The 22,398-nt window shown below is 40.5% G+C and overlaps 1 protein-coding gene across 5 annotated transcripts in view; it reads right to left on the reverse strand.

Annotated features, from left to right (window-relative positions):
* The window catches only part of RAD54L2 (RAD54 like 2), a 97,717-nt gene that overhangs the window by 25,704 nt on the left and 49,615 nt on the right, over window positions 1-22,398 (reverse strand). For 3 of the 5 annotated variants that reach the window (XM_067044043.1, XM_067044044.1, XM_067044045.1), the window contains exons 3-4: window positions 10,010-10,066; window positions 721-922 (exon numbers count right to left, since the gene is read on the reverse strand). In XM_067044043.1, coding sequence (XP_066900144.1) covers window positions 721-922; window positions 10,010-10,066 — 259 coding nt within the window. The remainder of the gene's footprint in view (window positions 1-720; window positions 923-10,009; window positions 10,067-22,398) is intronic. The other 2 variants (XM_059075256.2, XM_067044046.1) reach the window with 1 other exon arrangement.

Here is a 22,398-nt window from a genome sequence, read left to right on the forward strand (position 1 = left end):
CAGGTGTCCCTGCTGAATCATCTCTGCATATACAGATCAAGAGTGAAATAGAGTAATATGTAATTCATAAAGCTGGAAAGCAGTATCAAAAACAGAGTTGTTATATGGGAAAGTAGGATTATGGATGATTCTACATCCTTATTTCCCAAACTTAAATTTTCAAGTCATCATTATGTTTAAAAAAAAATGAGGGTAGGAGGAAAAAAATATCATTTATCTCCTTTCAACAGCAAAATTGCCATTGGTAGAAGAAAGGACTACTGGAGATTTGGATAGTTAAGGAAGTTCACATCTGCTGACCTCTTAGCTCAAGGAAGAAGCCCTGCTTTGGACCAGTCGTCTTCCAACTGATGTTGAGTTCTAAGAAAATAAGAACTCAACTTCTTTTATCTCCTCTTATTTTGAGACATAAGGAAAAAATAAAGGAAGAAACCAGAGTCCAACCAGAGCATGCTACAGCTGCTTCCCAGGGCCTCCAAAGAGTGGGGCACTCCCCAGGGGTGCTCGAGTGCTATCCACTTCAGCCCTGTATCCTCTGACAGCCCAGACCCAGTGGTCCTGAGCTGCATCTTCACTATTAATTGGGGCACACAACTTATACTTTTCTCCTTGGGAAATCGGACTCTCCTGCTCAAACCAGTCCTTTTGCTACTGACAGCCTTCAAATGAAGGTAATACTTCTACTCCCTCTCTTCCCCTCTTACCCAGAGCATAGCTTACCGTATGTTTCTCCTCATGTGGGAGGGCTTCTGAGCTCTCTTCTTTTTGGGGTCCTCGGAGGCAAGGCTCTTGCCTTGGTGGCGCCTAAGCTGCTCTGAAGGCTCAGACTGAGATGAGGTAGTTGAAGTGCACCGTGGTGGCCGCTGCCCATCTTCCCCCAGCTGGGCACACTCAGTGCCACACATGTCTTCCAGGGATGGGTCTGAAGAGACAAAGGGAAAGAGGTGCCAGGGACCAACCTTTACTGAAGGAAGAGTGGGTTTTGATGCCAGACACACCAGGGTTCAAATCTCAACTCAGCAACTTATTAGCTGGTGATCTAATAAGGCAAGTTACATCTCTCTGAACCTCAATGGACTTATCTATAAAATGAGTATAGTAATGTCCACACTGCAGAGCTGTTGTGAGGACTAAATAGTGTGCATGCTTAGAACCAGGCCTGGCCCCCAGAGTAGGCTCAAAACAAATGATAGCCATTACTCTTGATATAATTTAGCACTATGATCAGAGAGAGGAAGTGTCATGGTCTCAGACTACTCAGAAAGGGACAACTGAGTTCCCAATACAGCTCACACTCATTTGTATGACTCTAAGCAAGTCTCATCTGCCAATAGGGAGACCACTCCTCCCTTCAGTGTATTAAAGGGTTCATTCAATTTGCCAACCATTTAATGAGGGATTATAACATGGCAAGCACTGTCCTAGATGCTTAAAGGAATATTTCTAAATTCTTTCCCTTCAACGAGTTTGTTTTCTAGACATAATAAGGCAAGGTGTGCTAAATACCACAAGAGGGGCAGGGAAACTGACCTAAAGACCTTCAAAGTTTAAGGTACCATTTTTCAGCCAGAGGTAATTAGCTAAACCAAGAATAATTGTGTTAGGGTCACAGGAATATGAAAGGTACTATTTCATGGGATGATCACACAAGGAATTATATGGGAGGTAAAATGTAAGCGAGAACTTAAAAGATGAACAGAATGTCTAACGGTATTATTGCCTTGGGGACAGGGGAAAAAGGGGAAGAAGAAATTCCTGACAGAGGGAATGTCATTTGTGGTATCAACCACCAGCAAGAACTGGGGTCCATGTGCACATCCCTCTCCTCATTTGCTGAGCTGCATTCTATTCGCTGGATGAGCAGGATTTGACAATCACATAGACCTGTCCCCAAGTTGCTACAGCCTCCCAGATACAAGCACTACACAACCAAAAGGTCTTTCCCAAAGGTAAGAGGAATTCAAAATAAGAACAGAAATGCTGAAACTGAGGTGCTCTAGTCCATGTCACTTGGCTCTCAGGCAGGAAGGACTCAGGAAGTTTTGTTTTTTGGTGGTATTATTTTTGTTTGTTATTTTGGATTTACCAGTTTTCCACTAATATCTTTTTCTGTTATAGGATCCTATCCGGGATACCATATTGCGTTTAGCTTTCACGTCTTTTTAGTCTTCCCTAAACTGCAGCAGTTTCTCAGCCTATTCTTGTCGTTCATGACGTTGATTTTTTTTTTTTTTTTTTGTCCGTACCAAGGGACTTGTGCGATCTTAGTTCCCTGAGTTTGAACCCGGGCCCTGGCAGTGAAAGCGCGAAATCCGAACCACTGGACCACCAGGGAACTCCCAATCTTGATACTTTTTTGAAGAGTACTGGTCAGGTGTTTTGTAGACTGTCCCCCAATTTGGGTTTGCCCGATGATTAGATTGGGGTTATGACTTTTAGGAAAGAATACCACAGAGGTGAAGTGCTCTTCTCATCACATCTTATCAGGGTACACGATATCAACGTGACTTATTACTGGTGACATTAACCTTGAAGTGGTGTCTGCCAGATTTCTCCACTGTAAAATTACTATGTTTCCCTTTCCGTATTTTATTCTTAAGAGGCCAATCTCTAATCCTGGCCCACATTCAAGGGAAAGAGAATTAAGCTCCATTTCCTGGAGGGAGGGGCATCAAAGAATTTCTGGACATATATTAAAACCACATACAAAAAATGTTTTGGGGGGGTTATTTGAGGCTTTCAGAACACAAATATCCTTAGAAGTTTCATTCACTAGTTTTAACATTCATCAGTGGATCTTACCTAGAGCAATTATTACTGTGGTGTTCTAATGGCGGTTTTCTATTTCCCTCTTTCCATCTACATTTATTATCTGGAATTTTTCTGTAAGGGAGATTTGTTCCTTCTCTCTCATTTATATATTCAACATTTAAAAAAACATGTCAGTATGGACTCAAGAAGAAACATGCAACCTTGTAGACTTTGGTAAAGGGAGGCCAGGGCTGCCACAGACCTCAATGAGTGAACCAGTAAGCTGATGTCACCAAGCTGAAAAAAAGACTTACCATGGGTCATCATCCTATGCACTCAACCACCAAAAAATACCAAAGGGATGTCTTACCAGTCAGTGGCTGAGTCAGGGAATCATGAGTGTCCCAGACATTCTGTTACTGCTCACCTTCCGTGACTTGGTGTAGCCCCTCCTGGCCCTATTACCATTCTGGGTTCCCTATGGTCTCTTTCATATTAATGCCAGATTCTAGAACAGCATGAAGTTGGAAACTAATGTTTCCCAAGAGATAACAGAGCATGAGGGTTCAGTATAGACACTGAAGCCAGATTGCTGGGGTGTGAACACCAACTCTACCCCTTTTTATAACCTTTCTGTTCCTCATTTATAAAAAGGGAATAACAACTGTAGTGTTATTCCTCAGTCTCAGACGGTTGTGGTGATGATTATATGAGATAGCCTAGATAAAGCGCTAAGACAATGCCTGGCACACAGTAAACATTGTATAAAACAGCTGCTGCTTTTACTATGACTACCACTATTCCAGGTACAAAGAATGGGTTTGGTTTCTTTTCTTCTTTCTTTCCTACAATAACTCTACAAGGTGAGTTTTGCTCCCTTCACTCTAAATATGATAAACTGGGACATCCCTGGTGGCTCAGTGGTTAAGAATCTGCCTGTCAATACAGGGGACAAGGGTTCGAGCCCTGGTCCGGGAAGATCCCACATGCCATGGAACAACTAAGCTCGTGTACCACAACTACTGAAGCCCGTGTGCCTAGAGGCCGTGCTCTGCAACAAGAGACGACACCGCAATGAGAAGCCCACGCACCACAACGAAGAGTAGCCCCGCTTGCCACAACTAGAGAAAGACTACAGGCAGCAACGAAGACCCTAAGCAGCCAAAAAAAAATAAGTAAATTTTAAAAATAAATAAATATGATAAACTGAAGTCCTAAAAAGTTAAAAAGACTTGCCTATGGGTATACAGGAAATAAGCAGGAAAACAGGAGCAGACAGTTATGAGAATAAGCTTTGTAGCCAGGCAATCCTGGTGTTGAATCCTAGCTTTGTCACTTATAGCTCTATGTTCATGGGTTCAACTTCTCTGAGCCATAGTTCCCACATGTGTAAATGAGGATGTAAATAGCTCTCTCATGGAAAATATTATTCTTTAAACCCTGGTCTGCCAAACTCCATACTCCCGCAACCACATTCAACAGTCTGGGAGCACACAAAGCTCTGGAGCTTGGTCAGCCATGCCAGGTAGCAGTATTTATTTGTATGGAGAACTCAAACTTCAATTGTATATCCTAATCAAAGATCAAAAATCAGAAAGCAAAGAGACAAGCAGAAATGACATATGAAAACAGCATTTTGTTGTTACAAAATGAGTGTTTCTTACACACACACCCATCCACATTCTAAACCTTTCCACTTGAGGCTGCCGTAAACCAGACACTGTTCTCTCTCCCATCCCCCACTTTTAGTTTAGCCTAACATACATTTGAGCATCTGCTATGTATCAGGCCCTGTGCCAAGGCACAATGGAATGGTCCACGTGGGGAAACGTGTATACGTATACAATGGAATGCCTAATAGCAATAACACTTGGGGAAAGGACACTTAATCTAGCCTTGCCTATCACTGGTTATGGGGGCGCTTCCTTGGGAAACGTGAGACTTGGGTTTAATCTAACAGAATGGGTAGGCATCAGCTAGAAAAGGAAGGAAAAAGAGAATATTCTAGACAGATAGAGGAGCATAAGCAAAAGGAATAGAGACTCTAAACAAGGTGGAATGGTTAGGAAAGTACATGCAGTTCAATATTGGCTAAAATAAACTAAGCAAAATAGCATGAGTGGCCTTCCAACCCAACAAGCACTTCCCTGTCTCTTCCCAGGAGCCCCTTGTCCAAGGAAAACTTAGGTACAGACCAGAGGTATAGACCAAGTTTCTTGGATGCTGGAACAGAAGTCAATCCCTGTCCCAGGGAAGACTAATTCCAAGGCCTTTTATTCCTATCATTCTATATCCCATTGCCTGGTGTTTGGGTAGGGAGGGGAAGCTAATGTGGCCATTGTAAAAACTGTGGGTGGAGGGAGATGGTGGGTGTGGACCTGTGTGCATGCACGCACACACACTCACATGTGAATGCCCAGGTTGATTCACTCCCCTGAAGCAGCACTGGAAGCATCTTCCTTGACTCTTACACAGAGAGACCACTAAAGATTTCAGGGAGATAACCTTTGCTTTTTGAACAGCAAAGGGGAAATGGTCAAGGGAGGCACCAAAGAATGTTCACGATGGGACACTGCAATATCATTAACAGGAGCAAGAGGTTAAAACATCACAATCCCCTCTCCATTACCACTAGGTCCACAGCAGACATTTATAAAAAGGCCTCCTAAAGACAGCAGAGTCCAGGGTGGTTAAGTGGCCTGGGCTCATGGACCTGTTCCACGTTCTGAGGAGACAGGGTGCCATCGCTCCTGTGTCCAGTCAGACGTGAGAACTAAAAGAGAAGTTCCAAAGTAGAACTGCAAGTCTGGCTAGTTGTCTTCCCAAATTCACTACCCTCCTTAAATAGTCCTCTCTCATTTCCATCTAAAGCCCTATAGGAGGAAAGCTCAGCAACTCTTGGTTTTCCTTAAAGACTATCATTCCTTCAGGCCTCCCACTCCTCCAAAGAGCTAATACTTCCATAGCATTGTCATATAGTACTATTGTCACCTTGCTCCTAACTCACAGTCCTGAATTCTTCCCTCCTAATTGGGAGGCCATCAAATTTTTTCTCCCAAAGGAATAGATGGCTAGACAGCAGGCTCAGGGCTGTGTTGGCACAATTCAACTTGGTGTTTTGCTGGGTCCCTTGACCTGGTTAGATAATGACCTTTGATGCTCTCCTGGCCTTAAGGCCTTTTGTTTTGTTTCTATTTCACAAGAAAATTTATTGAGTAACCACCTGGAGGAACAGCTGGAGGCAAGGCTACAGAGTAGGCAGAACAGAGTCAGAGTATAGACAGCAGGCCTTGAATGTCCGTCCAAAGGGTTTGAACTTGATCTGTTGGGCAGTGGGAACTTGTTGCCAACTATTGTATTTATTTCTTCTGGTTTCTGCCTTGGAGAGTGGGCTGTTCCTGGGAGGAGGAAGAATAAAACCTGATAGTCTTTGAATGTCACATATTCTCTATCAGACATTCCAACTTGTGAGGCTTGGCTGTGAATTTCTGTCTGGCATGGGTTGAATGTAGCCAAGCACAGTAGTAATTTTAAAATGATCAAACAGTATATACAATTCTCATGCACACTGAGTTCAGACACAGGTTTCCCCTTTCCTTTATATACAGGATACAGGTCTAAATCAGCTCCTTACCACCTAGCATTCTTTGAACGAATCCTTAGCTTCTGTGTTCAACAACTACTATTTGCTTGTTAAAGGGGATTTAGTTTACGGATGTGCTAATATTTAAAATTTGTTGTCATGTAAGTCAGTGTTTTACAAGTGCTTCATTACTGCTTCATAATGCTTATTGTGAAGTTTCTGGTTTCTACATAACATTATAATGTACACCACATCTTAAACTATTCTTAATAATACAACTGTTATTTCCCTAAGTCAAAATATAACTTTTCACTGTGCTCTTTTGTACCTTCTGAATATTGAACCATGTGAATTTACAACCTAACCAAGATAATTACTTTAACTTTAAAAAAATAGCCCACCCCAAAATTCTAGAGTATAATCCACCAAAATTCACTGAGGAAAAAAGATTAAAGATTCACAAGGAGGTAGAGACATGTGCTTTGACAAAGGAAAATTAGTGTCTGCATGGTTTAAAAGTCAGTGACTACTACCACCCAAGTTCAGGATCATGGAATCAGACCTGGTGGCAGATATCTCTGAACTTTCTCCCTCATGCAAGACAGCTGTGAGCAGTGATCACCAGAGTTATATAAACACCAATGAACACTTACATAAGCTTCTCAGGAACAAGTTATGAACACCATCACAACAAATATGATAGCCAAATGAGTAGCTTTGAAAAAAAAATACCTATATTTCATTCATTAGGGGTATAAGGTACAAACACTTCCAGGGCCCTTTCTCCAACTATTCCATTTCTTCTTCCTCCTCAATCTCATCTATATAAACAAAGATCAGTGGATTCCAAGTCTTACCATGTACCTCCTGACATGATGTAGAATATGTGCACCACAACCTATGATGTATGTGTGTCAAAACACTGAACCTGAACCTGAACACACCTTGATATCTCATTCCCAGTTTACAAAAATACAGGGAACAAAGGACTATGTTAAACTTGATAAACAAAACCATAGGGATACAATCAGCAAAGTCTAGAAATGTGCAAAACTACAGAACAAGTGAATCCTTTTCTTCTATAAATAAGTTGCAAGGAAAAAAAGAAAACGAAAAAAAGGCAGGTTATATCTTAGCTGTACTTAAAAAGCTTATATATTAAAGAGATTTAAAAGACAAATCAACTAAATGTAGACCTAGTAGGGATTTTAAAAAATTAACAGTAAAAATATTTTTTAAAGATAATCAGGGATTATCTGGATATTTTATGATATAAGGAATTATTGATTTTAAAAAATTAGGTATGATAAAGATATGGTGTTTGTTTCATTTTGTTTGTGTGTTTGTTTTTTAGGGACTTTAAATATTAGAGAACAGATTAAATACTCCTAAGCTTTTATAGGTAAAATCTTACAAGGAACTAGTACTTCCAAATAACCCAAGATTGTGGGGGAAGAGATGAAACAAGACTAGCCTTGTATTTATAATGACTGAAAAGAGTACTGGGAACACAAGGTTCATTTTACATTTTTTAAAACTATGTCTCTATTTTGTTATTATGTTTGAGATTTTCCAAAATAAAAAATTTACAGTTTTTTTAACTTTAGAAGTTTTAATGGAAAATAAAATGTAACAGGCACTAACCTCTAAACTATTTAGGTCTCAACTTTTCCACATTTGTTAATATACATTTATTTTATACTGGTAATCAATGAATACACATCATTTTGTGTTCTACTTTTAATCACTTGTTTTATATATAAATATTTCTTTGATATAGTCCACATGTCATTTTAATGGCAAGTTAACAGCATATCACAGAATAATTTGTCATTCCCCTGCAGCTGGGCATTTGGGCTGTTTTTTACTTTTCATTCACATCTATACTGGCATAAGCACTCTTGTACAAATTATTTTTCCTTTTGATTTACATATCTGTGGTATAATCCACTACAGCTGGGGAAATGAGCAAAGAGTATTAATGTTCAGGGATTGGCAAGCTTTTTCTATAAAGTGTCAGAGAATAAATACTTTAGATTTTGTGGGCCATAAGGTCTCTGTTGCAACTACTCAACTTTGCTATTGTAGCTCAAAAGCAACCATACATAAACAAATGAGTGAATGAGTGCAGCTCTGTTCCAGTAAAACTTTATTTACAAAAATAGGCAGAAACAATCCTGAAAACGAACAAAGTTGGAGGACTCACAATTTCTGATTTCAAAACTTGCAACAAAGCTACAGTAATCAAAACAGTGTGATACTGGCATAAATAGAGATATATAGACAAATGCAATAGAATAGAGCCCAGAAATAAACTCTCACATATATGGCCAAAATGATTTTCAACAAAATTGCCAATACCATGCTATAGGAAAAGGGCAGTTACTTTGCCAAATGGTACCAGGAAGCTGGATATCCACATGCAGAAATATGAAACTGGACCCTTACCTTACACAAAAATTAACTCAAAATGGATCAAAGATCTAACTGTAAAGCCTAAAACTATGAAACTCTTAGAAGAAAAACATAGGGGGAAAACTTCATGACACTGGATTTGGCAATGATTTCTTAGATATGACTCCAAAGGCATAGTCAATAAAAGAGAAACAAACAAACAAACAGACTGGACTTCATGAAAACTTTAAAATTTTGCACATCAAAGACACTATGAACAGGGCTTCCCTGGTGGCGCAGTAGTTAAGAATCTGCCTGCCAGGTTCGAGCCCTGGTCCGGGAAGATCCCACATGCCACGGAGCAATTAAGCCCATGTGCCACAACTTCTGAGCCTGCACTCTAGAGCCTGCAAGCCACATCTACTGAAGCCCGTGCACCTACATCCCGTGCTCTGCAACAAGAGAAGCCACCGCAATGAGAAGCCCTCGCACTGCAACAAAGAGTAGCCCCCACTCGCCGCAACTAGAGAAAGCCTGAGCAGCATGAAGACCCAACGCAGCCAAAATTAATTAAAAAAAAAAGACACTATGAACAGAGTGAAATGGCAACACATAGAATTTGCAAATCATATATTTATTAAGGGATTAATACCCAGAACATAAAGAGACCTCCTAAAACTCAATAACAACAACAAAAAAAGATTAAAAAATGGGCAAAGGATATGAACAGTCATTTCCCCAAAGAAGATATACAAATGGCCAAAAAGCACATGACAAGATGTTCGGCACCACTAATCATTAGTGAAATGTAAATCAAAACTACAATAACATACCATCTCACACCCATTAGGATAGCTACTTTTAAAAAAACAAGTGTTAGCAAGGATGCGGAGAAATTAGAACCCTTATACACTGTTGGTGGGAATGTAAAATGGTACAACTGCTGTGGAAAACACTATGGCAATTCCTCAAAAAATTAAACATAGAATTACCATATGATCTAGCCATTCCACTTCTAGATATACACTCAAAAGAACTGAAAGTAGGGTCTCAAAGAAATATTTATACATTCACGTTCACAGCAGCCCAAGTATCCACGGACAGAGGAAAGGACAAACAAAATGTGATATATACATACAGTGGAATATTATTCAGCCTTACAAAAGGAAGGAAATTCTGACACATGCTACCACATTGATAAATCAGGACATTATGTTAAGTGAAATAAGCCAGTCACAAAAAGACAAATACTATATGACTCCACTTATATGAGGTACTTACAGTAGTTAAAATCATAGAGACAGAATGTAGAATCGTGGTTCCCAAGGTTCCCAAGGGCTGGAGGAGAAGGGAATGGGGAGTAATTGTTTAATGGGTACAGAGTTTCAGAATGGGATGGTGAAAACGTTTTGGTGATAGACAGTGGTGATGGTTGCAACAACAATGTGAATGTACTTAATGCCACAGTATTGTACACTTAAAAACAGCTAAAATGCTAAATTTTATGTTACATAGATTTTACCACACATGCAGAGTTGACTTAGTTATTATGCTAAGTTAAAGTTAGACACAAAAGGCCGCATATTGTATGATTCCATTTACAGAAATGCAAAGAACAGGTACATCTATATAGACAGAAAGTAGGACAGTGGTTGCCAAGGGCTGAGGGAGAGGATAATAGCAGTGTCTGCTTACAGGTAACAGGGTTTCTTTTTGGGGTGGTGAGGATGTTCTGATATTAGAAAGTGGAGATGGGTGCACAACGTTGTGAATATACTAAAAACCACTGAATTGTACACTTTAAAGTGGTGAATTATATCTCAAAAACACACACACACACACTTTTTTTTTAAATGTTGGCTTGGTGCTTCTGCTTCCAGCTAAGATGGAATAGCTTGAGGCAAACCAAAGGTGGCACCAAGAACAGCTAGGAATAGGTTAGTAAATTTAAACAAACAAACAACAACAAGACTCTTTTGAAAGGCATTGAAGAGATGCTGAGACAACCAGGAGTTGAAGGGACAAGATTCCAGAGGCGGAGAATGCTGCGCAACCATGAAAAAGAATGAAATCTTGCCATTTGTTGCAACATTGATCAACCTGGCAGGTATAAGTGAAATAAGTCAAAGAAAAACAAATACTATATTTCACTTGTATGTGGAATCTAAAAAACAAAACAAAGGAACAAACAAAATGAAACAGAGACAGACTCATGGATACAGAGAACAAACTGGTGGTTGTCAGACAGGGTATGGGGAGACAGAGGAACTAGGAGAAGGGGATTAAGAGGTACAAACTTCCAGCTATAAAATAAATAAGTCATGGGGATGTAATGTACACATAAGGAATACAGTCAATAATATTGTAACAATTTTGTATGGTGATGGATGGTAGCTGGTCTCATTGTGGTGATTATTTCATAATGTATAATAATATCAAATTGCTGGGGCTTCCCTGGTGGCACAGTGGTTAAGAATCCGCCTGCCAATGCAGGGAACACGGGTTCGAGCCCTGGTCCGGGAAGATCTCACATGCCGTGGAGCAACTAAACCCGTGCGCCACAACTACTGAGCCTGTGCTCTAGAGCCCGCAAGCCACAACTACTGAGCCCACTTGTCACAACTACTGAAGCCCGTGCGCCTAGAGACCATGCTCCACCACAAGAGAAGCCATTGCAATGAGAAGCCTGCGTACCAAAACGAAGAGTAGCTCCCGCTCGCCACAACTAGAGAAAGCACGCACACAGCAACGAAGACCCAACGCAGCCAAAAAATAAGTCAAGTCACAGTCTTGTAGAAAACAGCAGAACATATATCTGATGAAAGACTTGTATCTAGAATATATTTTTCAAAACCACAATTCATTAAAAGGACAACAAGCAACCCAATAAAGAGCAAAAGGGGAGGAACAGATACCTCAGAAAAAGAGATATACAAATGGCCAGTGAACACATGAAAAGGTGCTCAATATAATTAGGGAAATGCAAATTTAAACTATAATCAGATACCACTGGACACCCACTTAGAATGGCTAAAATTCCTAAGACTGGCCATATCAAGTGCTGGCAAGGATGTGGGGCACCTGGAACTCTCATGTACTACTGACAGGAGTGTGAAGAGGTACAGTCATGTTGGAAAACATTTTGGCAGTTTCTTATAAAGCTAAACATATACCTACCATATGACCCAGTAATTCACTTATTGATATTTTATCTAAAAGAAATGAAAACAGGGACTTCCCTGGTGGTAAAGCAGTAAAGAATCCACCTTCCAATGCAGGGGATGTGGGTTCGATCCCTGGTTGAGGAACTAAGACCACAACTAGAGAGAAGCCTGCATGCCACAACAAGAGAGAAGCCCACGCACAGCGACGAAGACCTGATGCAGCCAAAAAAATAAAATAAATAAAAATAAAATAAAATAAATGAAAACATATCTCTAATTTTTTAAAAAAATCAACTTTACAGGAATGTTCAAAGCAGGTTCATTCATAAGATTAAATGTCCATCAACAGATGAATGTATAAACAAGAGGTAATATATTCATGCAATTGGAATACTACTCAGCACTAAAAAAGAACAAACTATGATCATATGCAACAATACATATGAATCTCACAGACATTATGCTGAGCAAGAGGCCAAAGACAAAAAAATTTGTATTGTATAATTCCATTTATATAAAATTCTAGAACAGGCAATGCTAACCTATAATGACAGAAATCAGTTCAGTGGTTGCCTGGAAAATTGACTACAAAGGGGCATGAGAGAACTTTCTGGGAAAATGGATATTTTCTATATCTTGATTAGGGTGATGATAACATGGGTACATACATTTGTCAACAATCATCGACCTGCACAGGTAAAAGATGTGAACTTTACTTTATGTAAATTATATAGTAAAGTTGATTTTTTAAAAATTGTGTGATATTGCTAAGTTATTCTTAAAGAGAAATTCATAGCTTTAAATTAATGTCAAAAAGTAACAGAGAGTGATCCAGAGGTTAAGACTCCACGTTCCCAATATAAGGGGCACAGGTTCAATCCCAGTTCGGGGAACTAAGATCCTGCATGAGGCAAAGGGCAGCAAAAAAACAAAACCAAAAAAAACACAGAGTGAAAATCAATGATGTAAATAAATGTTCTTTTCAGAAAATTAGAAAAAGAACAGGAAACTAAACCCAAAGAAAGTAGTAGGAAGAAAACAATAAAAAGCAGAGGAAAACATACTTTAAAGAGCAAAAGCAAAACCAAAAGTTGATTCTTTGAAGCATAAATGCTACATCCTCAGAAAGCCTTACCACCACTGCCACAACCAACACACTGGCTAAAATAGGCCCTTCCTCCCAACGCCTGGGGCTTATTCCCTTTCTTTATTATTTACAAGGTTCTTATCAAGATCTGAAGTTATTTTAGGAACTTGATCCAACACTTACTGTCTCTCCTTTTAGACTGTAGCTCCTTAAGGGAAGGGATTCTGTCCATCTCATTCTCCACCACGTCCCTCAAGCTTAACAAAAATGCCAGCTGCCTGACAGATGCTCAACAAATATATGTTGAATTTTTCAAAATGAGCTTGTTTTTATTTTAAAAAACTGCCACTAGAGAAAAACACATATGAATAAAAAATCCACTGAAGTATACTAGTTCCTATTCAGTATGTTTATGTTCAAAATCTTCAATATATCATCATTTATGAGAGCTTATTGATGTTCTCTGTGGACCGAGCTTTCCCTGACTCAATATATGTCATGACAAGCCAATATATTTGCCAATAAGCCTTAAAAAGTTAAAAACTCACACAAACCAAAATGTGATTCACCTTCAAAATAGTCACAGAAGCCAGTATGAGAGGGAAAAAAATTCTCATCATAGTTGCTCCCTGGGAAGAAATAACTCTTCACAGCATTAATGCTAAAAGTCACTAGAGGATTCCAAATTAAACACATCTTTTAAAGTGAGATCTGAGAGCAAGGGGACCAATATCACTCTAACTCATGAAACAACCTAAGACATGAAGAAAAGAAATGGCCAGGCTTTCCACTTAGCTCTTACAGGGCTGGGGAACAACTGCAAATCATTTGTAAAAGATACCAATACTGCACAGGGGTTCTCAATCTTGGCACTGCGGACATTTGGGATTGGGTAATCCTTTGTTGTCGGAGGCTCTCCTGTACATTGTAGGGTGTTCAGCAGCATCCCAGCCCCCACCCCCCCATCTACTAGATTCTAGTAGCATCTTCCCAGTTGTGACAACCAAAAATGTCTCTATACCTTGCCAGAGGTCTCCTTGGGGGCAAAATCAATCCCTGTAGAGAACCACTGCTTATAGCACAATCAAGGCCAAAATACTAAAGAAACAGTCATTTGTAAACACAACTACACCTCTTTTCAGCCCATCTGAAATTCTAGCCCTCTGCTGCAGACAGATTTAATTTTTACTCTGCTCAGCATGATGATGAAGATTTTTGGCCATCTCTGCAACCACAGGCAAGAATTACCAAGTTCTCAGCAAATCAGCCACAAAGTAGGAACTTCTGAGCAAAGGGAAGAAGACAGACTAAGGCTGAAACGTTGAAAGATTCTAGTTTAATTTCTGAATAAGATATAAAGAAATGAGAGAAAATGTAAAGTGAATCCTTGGAGTTACTAAAATCTTACAGACAAGGTAATGTCTAGAATAATTTCACAAAATCAAAATTTTAAAAATCCAAATTAAACCCAAAGATGCTGATGAAAACCACATCCCAATCTTTAAAATATGCCTTTCCTATGTCCTTTCACTTTTTCACTCATGAAATAAAAGACTATCAAACAACGTGAAAGACTGCTTAAACTGACTACAATGAAGTTATAGATTTTTTTTTTACAACAAAGAGCACTGTGAGCAACGCTAAGAAATAAGCTACAGACTAGATGCTATTAACAATATAAATAGTAAAGGATTAGTATATCCAGAATATGAAACACTTAAATATGAAAAACATCATCACCACAAATAGCCAAAACTGACATCATTACTTGAGAAATTTGAGCTGGTTCTTGAAGTGTTTCCCAGCTTTCTCTAATCACTCAAATTTATTATTCCATCAGTCATAAGAAAACATCCACTATCATCCTTAACATTCTATGGTTTTAAGCCAAACATGAATGCTGAATCACCTACTCAGCTTGATTTCCTCCATTCCTTCCATCCCCCAGAATTCCACAAGCAACCCCACACCTAGCCATGATCACACATTAAGGAAGAGAAACCTTACTGTTGCCCAAGGAACAGAAAGTGGAGAAAGAGCCAACTCCTATCTGGAAATGGCTGCAGTTCATTGAGAAACAACATACCACCCAAGGCACCTGGTGACTGTGGCACCTGGCAACCTGCAGCCAGCTTCCTGGGGGGGAGAGCCCTTCCTTCTACACTCTGCCAAGGGCCTCAAGAGACAACAGGATGGTCACTGTTTCCTCAAGAGTTCTCCAAGGGTCTCTCAACTCCCTAGTAATGTGTTGTTGTTGTTGTTTTTTAAAGAAATGGGCTAGGGGACTTCCCTGGTGGCACAGTGGTTAAGAATCTGCCTGCCAATGCAGGGGACACAGGTTCGAGCACTGGTCCAGGAAGATGCCACATGCCACGGAGCAACTAAGCCCATGTGCCACAACTACTAAGCCTGTGCTCTAGAGCCTGCGAGCCACAAATACTAAAGCCTGTGCGCCTAGAGCCCATGCTCTGTGACAAGAGAAGCCACCACAGTGAGAAGCTCGCGCACTGCAACGAAGAGTAACCCTTGCTCGCTGCAACTAGAGAAAGCCTGCACGTGGCAACAAAGACCCAACACAGCAAAAAATTAAAAGAAATAAATAAAAATTTAAAAATAAATAAATAAACAGATCTTTAAAAAAAACTGGGCTAGGCATAGAAAAGAATGAAATTTTGCCATTTGCAACAACATGGATGCACCTGGAGGGTATCATGCTTAGTGAAATAAGTCAGACAGAGAAAGACTAACACTGTATATTATCACTTATATGTGGAATCTAAAAAATAAAAGAAACTACTGAATATAACAAAAAAGAAACAAAAACAAATATAGAGAACTAACTAGTGGTTACTAGCAGGGAGAGACAAGAGGGGAGGGGCAAGATAGGGGTAGAGGATTAAGAGGTACAAGCCTCTTATATAAAATAAATAAGCTACAAGAATATACTGTACAGTACAAGAAATATAGCCAATATTTTATAATAACTATAAATGGAGTATAATCTATAAAATTTCTGAGTCACTGTGTTGTATACCTGAAACTAATATTGCAAATCAACTACATCTCCATTAAAAATAAGAAACAGGCTAGGGATATGAATGGGAAGACAGAAGCAATGAAATATTTTTTGCTTGTTTCCCAAAGTATGAGTGATCCAAATATGGGAGAAATAAAAATAGATGAAAAACTCAAGCAAATTATTCCTGGAAACTTCAGAATCACTGAAGAGCTAGTGCTTTCACCACCTGCCATTCAGCACTACAGGGAGTAAAGTGGTACCGGATGCTGCAATTGCTTGAGAGAGGTGTCAGGGCTGGAGCTGGTTCAAGGGCCATGTCAATCCATGCTGGGCTTCCTGCTCTTCCTGAGGGCTCCAACTGGCAGCCTCTCCCAAGGAGGCTAGAATTAACAGGACCTCTGCACCCACAAAGGGAAGATTTTAGGAGAGGAATGAAGAGAACAAGCCTGCTTGCAGCTTCGGGGTATTGTAGCCCTTCCCTCTGGAGCTCAGGCAAGTAAAGCTCCATACTCTCCCATCTGAAAATCCATTTTAAATGGTGATGGAAGCACAGAATAACATACAAATCTTTGCAAAACATGCAAACTTCACTAGGGCCCCATGTAAGGGTGTCCACAACAAGCAAGAGGAAACTAGGAGGACACAAGTGCTGTCCCTTTTAAGAGGGAATGGGGAAAGAGTAACACCAACAGCTCAAATTCTGCTGCTTTTATTCGAGAGAGGACTTGGGTACACACACTAAGGTGACAATCTTCCAAAATTTGTTAATGTTGTATCTGTTAACCTAAAAGAGTAGAAGACAGTAACACTGGTCCTATGAACAAACAAAAGCATGCTAGTAACCTGTAAGCGGGGGGAGGAAATCAACACAACTCAGATTATTTTTTCATTCTACTGATGAACGCTTTGAAGCACTGAGGCTATGACCACAAAACACAGACAGACAGACAGACAGACAGACAGACACACACACACAATCCCAGAAGGATTCAGTAGTTGAGAAAGGGCTGTACACAAAGACTAGGGTTTCACAAGCAGAGCATCAGATATCATTCTGGGAAAGCACAGGAGGCAAGAGAGAAGAAAGATACCTGTAGCACAAAATTACCTCTACAAAATGCATTCACATATAACTGAAACAGTTAAATGATCCCTTCAGACTCTTACTGAGGATAAGAATTTCTGATTTGAGAGCAGAAAACAAGGTAGGTTGAGGAGCAGATGCTGTGGAGGGCAGGGCTCAATTATCAGTTCCCATACCCCAGAGAGCATCATTTAAAGTCATGCCTTGGCAAAATAATAAACGACTGCATGTCACTGACCTCCTGAATTGTCTCATTAATTGAAACCTTAAATGTTAACTCTATGAATGCAAAAGGCTGGAGAGTAAATTCTGGTCAGAGAAAGACAGGTAAAGCCCTTTCTGACTGACCACATTAGATATAAAACAGATCTTTTCCTTAGGGCCACAGAAAATGCAAAGAAAATATGCATCTATCTGAGAGCACACTGCATCTTTGCTTCCGGATTAAAAGAGTGGCTGGAATGTAAGTACAACATTTCTAAGCTGGAAGAGCATTCAGCAGTGGCTCTCCCAGGACCTTACACCCCACAGGGAAACGCTATAGACCTCTACCATATATGATCACCATCAAGGAAAAAACCTCTCATCTTCTCATGTTCAATCACAAATTCTGTGCCTGAAGAAATTACCTAAATATCCCACTCTGCTTCTCTCCATACCACTTTACTACCTGGTCTGGATTCTGGCACAAGCCTCCAAAGGGTCACCCCTGCCGCCTTCTGATGACTCCCCCTCCAATCCATGCTGCTTGCTGCAGAAAGAGAGCTTTCTGAATCTGATCATGTCACAGTCTCCACCCACCCAGGATCTTCTAAAATACCTTAAAATGTTCCTTCTACCCTTAGGATAAAATCTAAAATGCTTAAGGCTTTTTCTGATTGCTAGTATCCAGCCTTCCTTCTGACCAGCAAGTACCTCCCTCCAACCACACCCTCCCTGCACCCACACACCCTCTACTCCCTGCTCTCTAGCCTCAAAAGCACAGTACTCTCAAGGTCTCTAGGCCTTGGCTGAGGCTGTGTCCGTCTTTCCCCATTTCTTCATCTAACAGTTATGTTTTAGATTCTAATGACAATTCTAACCCATACTCTCTTTTGGGTCTCCACTTAAAGGTTAGCCTCCAGAAAGCCCTCTCTAGGTTTCTTCCTTTTTATTTTAGTATGTGCCCAACTGCTAAGCTGTAGTGCCTGTCAGTATAGCTGCAGAGAGAAAATTAATAGCTGCTGCTGTCTCTCATGGTATGCTGTTTAGGGAACTTCATACAAACCTGGCACATTCTGCTTCTGTATTCTAAATTGGACCAAAGATTATGTGAAGACTTCAGAAGATGATTTAAAAAATACTGAAAAACCTTCTCTTCGGGAGGGTTGCTGGGTAACTCCGAAGTCAGGGCAGGCACAGCAATTGGGAATAGCTGTAGTCTCAGCACAGATCTGTGGTGAGCCCTGCTAGATATGGACCCTACCCCATGCCAGCCATGCCCAAGTCCATCCAAAACTTCTCTAGTCACTAGCTCTGCTCCCAAAAGCACTGGGGCCCAGCTCACCAGCAATGCTTGTTATACTTCAGCTAGATTTATTCATGTTACAAATATTACCCATTAGGCCCTTGAAACAGCCCTATTAAGTAGATGATACTACAAATATTCCCATTTTACAGATGAAAAAACTTGTTTCACAAAGCTATAAGTAGTAAAGACAGGATTTGAACTCGGGTGGTTGATCTGGCTCCAGAGTCCATGGTCTTAGCCACCACCCTGCACAATCTGTCCTCTACTCCCATTTCATTGAAAGTTATGAGGGAAGAAAACAGAGTTCAGAAACATTAAAGCTTCTAGAAGATAACAGGAGAATATCTTCATACCTTGAGGTAGACAAATATTTCTTAAACCACAAAAAGCACTAAACATAAAGGGGAAAAAATGATAAATTTGACTTCATTAAAATTAAAACATCTATAGATCATCAAAAATACAATCTAAAAAAGATTATAAAACTGCAAAAAATACACAACTAAGAGAGTGAAAAATCAAGCAACATAAATGGGAAAGCTGTGTGTATGTGTGTGTCTGTATGTGTGTGTGTGTATATTAAAAAGACTCACAGGGCTTCCCTGGTGGCACAGTGGTTGAGAGTCCGCCTGCCGATGCAGGGGACACGGGTTTGTGCCCTGGTCCGGGAAGATCCCACATGCCACGGAGCGGCTAGGCCCGTGAGCCATGGCAGCTGAGCCTGAGTGTCCGGAGCCTGTGCTCCGCAACAGGAGAGGCCACAACAGTGAGAGGCCTGCATACCGCAGAAAAAAAAAAAAATAGACTCACATCCGGATATAAAGAATTCCTATAAAACAATAAGAAATTTGTGGAAGAAAGAAAAATGGTCAAAAACATGAGTTCAGGCACTTCACAAAAGTGAAAATGATCATAAGCATGTGGAAAAGAGCTCATCTTAAGTAACTAGGGAAATACGAAGTAAAACCACAATAAGATACTCCCACTCCCTGGATTGTTGGGAAGGAATGTTAAAGGCCCTACAATTCACTCTGGGGACTTCCCTGGTGGTCCAGTGATTAAAAATCTGCCTTCCAATGCAGGGGACGCAGGTTCCATCCCTGGTTGGGGAACTAAGATCCCACATGCCACGGGGCAACTAAGCCCGTGCACTGCAACTACTGAGCCCACATGCCTCAACTAAAGAGCCTGCATCCTGCAAACTACAGAGCCCACATGCTCTGGAATGCATGTGCCACAACTAGAGAGGCCTGCACACCGCAATTAAGAGCCCGCACGCTGCAAGGAAAGATCCTGCGTGCTGCAACAAAGATCCCACGTGCTGCAACTAAGACCTGATGCAGCCAAAAAGATAAATAAATAAAATAAAATGTAACATGTATTAAAAAAAAAAGTCACTCTGAACAACTGGGTCAATGTCTGACATGCTTTTCTGATGCAGGTTTATAAAACAATCTTCTGCCCCCAGCACACCCAAACTCTCTGCCCCTTTGTCTCCCTAACCCTAGCACACAGAAAAGGAGGACAGGAACAAGTATCAAAATCAGGACTACTTCATTTCTAACATGGAGGTCACCCTAAACTCTGACATAAACTATTCTGAAAAATCAGTCCAACAACAGATATTCAAGTTGTCTCAGGAAAAAGTGACACAAGTTTCTGGGGAAGAGGAGAAGAAAGAGAGAAATACAGAATAAAAAGATTTGGCTTGAGGGAGTTCCTGCAGTCCAGTGGTTGGGACTCTGCACTTCCACTGCAGAGGGTATGGGTTTGATCCTTGGTCCAGGAACTAAGATCCTGTGTGCTGTGTGGCTCAGCCAAAAAAAAAAAAAAAAGACCTGGCTTGAATCTGTAATTTAAGGAATGCTGCTTGTCATCTATGTTGAGAACAAAATGCTGAAATTCAATAGAATGCTATTAACACTGTCTTGCCTGTCTTAGTGCATTCAGTCACATGGTCTAACTGCTTCCCCCGACTGATTCATAGCCCTTTTGTTTTGGTGATTCCTTTTTGTTCCTAAAAACATGCCCATTCTTCCCTGTCTTCATCCAGAACAAGAGAACAACAGATCTAGAATTCAGGTTGCAGATTTCATTTTGTCGAAAAGAACCTAGAGGCTCATCAAGGACTTGCCCAAGACCACAAAATTTAGATGATGGTTGCCTTGTCTTGTGGGGTGTTCCTCTCTCTATCATACACTAAAGTGCTGAGGCAAAGGTTTTCATAGACCACAGTTACAGCTTGGCTTTTTAACAAGTATGGACTGCCCCCAATCTCTCCTGCACCATCAATTTCTCCCTCCCTACCTGATCAGTCCCACTGGCAAAAAGTTAAAAAGATAAAACCTGTTTTCCACCTGTTCTTGTTTGAGTCCCTATCATTGCACTGAAATTGATTGAGGCCACCAAGGACCCCCACACTGCTAAATCCAACAGTCAATTCTTAGTCCTCATACTACCAGGACTATTGGTTGCCTTTAACTAACACAGTTGATCACTTTCTCCTTGAAATGATTTTTTCTTTTCTACCTGGCTTCCGTAACACTTTTCTCTTGGGTCTCCTCTCAGTGGCCATTTCTTCTCAACCTTCTTTCCTAGATCATCCTCATTCCTTCCCTGCCTCTGCTGCCAAGTGCTTAGTTGTTCAGACCACTTCTCTTTAATTTCTCTTATTCCTGGAATAATCTTATCCTGTCCCGTTATTTAAGTACCATTTATATACAGATATATCCCACTTTTTTACCTCCAACGTAGAGTTCTCCTCTGAACTTCAATTTAATAGTCAGCTGCCCTCTGGACATCTCAACTTGGAGGCATAAGACATGTCAAACTTAACATGTCTTCAAAACCAAACTCTTCTCTGTCCCCAATCTGTACCTCTCCCCTAATCTTCCTAAGCTTAGAAAATGGCATCTTCAAGTTGTTCAATAAAAACTTGGAATCCATCCTTACCTTCCCTCTTACTCTGACACAATCTGTATCTCTCATTAACAAATTCTATTGGCTCCATATTCAAAACATATCCAGAATCCAACTACTTCTACCACCTCCACCAAGCCACCATCCCTCCTGCCTGGAATTCTGCAGTATCCTCCTAATTGACCTGCCTGCTTTTGCCCCCAGCTCCTTCACAGCCTGTTCCTTACATATCAGCCAGTGTGATCTTCCCTCTGTTTAAACCCTCTAATGGCTCCCACCTCACAGAATAAGACCCCACACAGTCTGACCCCATGGTCTCTCTTCTACCACCCTCAACCTGGTACACTCTGCTTCAGCTACCCTGGCTCCTTGCCGATTTCTCCACACACCAAGAAAGCTCCTGCCTTTGGATCTTTGCTCTTGCTATCCTATCTGCCTGGAATGCTCTTTCTCTAGACAACCACCAGGCTAGCTCCCTTATTTCCTCCATGGCTCAACTCAAAAGTCACCTAATCAAGTAAAGTCTTTCTTGACCATTCGACATAAAAAAGCATCATCCCACATTCATACCTTACCCAGTTCCCCTTTCTTCATAGCACTTAACACCTTCTGACATACTGTTTATGTACTTATTTATCATCTGTCTCAACCTACTAAAATGAAAATCCCATGAGGAGAGGCATTTTTATCCCCTGCTGTATTCCCAATGCCCATGACCATGCCTAGCCAAAGAGTAGAAGCTCAATAAATATTATTGAATTACTGAATGCATTCCTTTCCCTTGCCACTCTCACATACTGTATAGTTCTCCTGGTGCCCCATGCTCTCTTTGAGACCTACCATTCTTTTAGGCATTAATACTTACTGGGCTACACAGCTTTTTATGC

Source organism: Kogia breviceps, chromosome 10 (assembly GCF_026419965.1).
Source record: "Kogia breviceps isolate mKogBre1 chromosome 10, mKogBre1 haplotype 1, whole genome shotgun sequence".
NCBI classification, from domain to species: Eukaryota; Metazoa; Chordata; class Mammalia; order Artiodactyla; family Physeteridae; genus Kogia; species Kogia breviceps.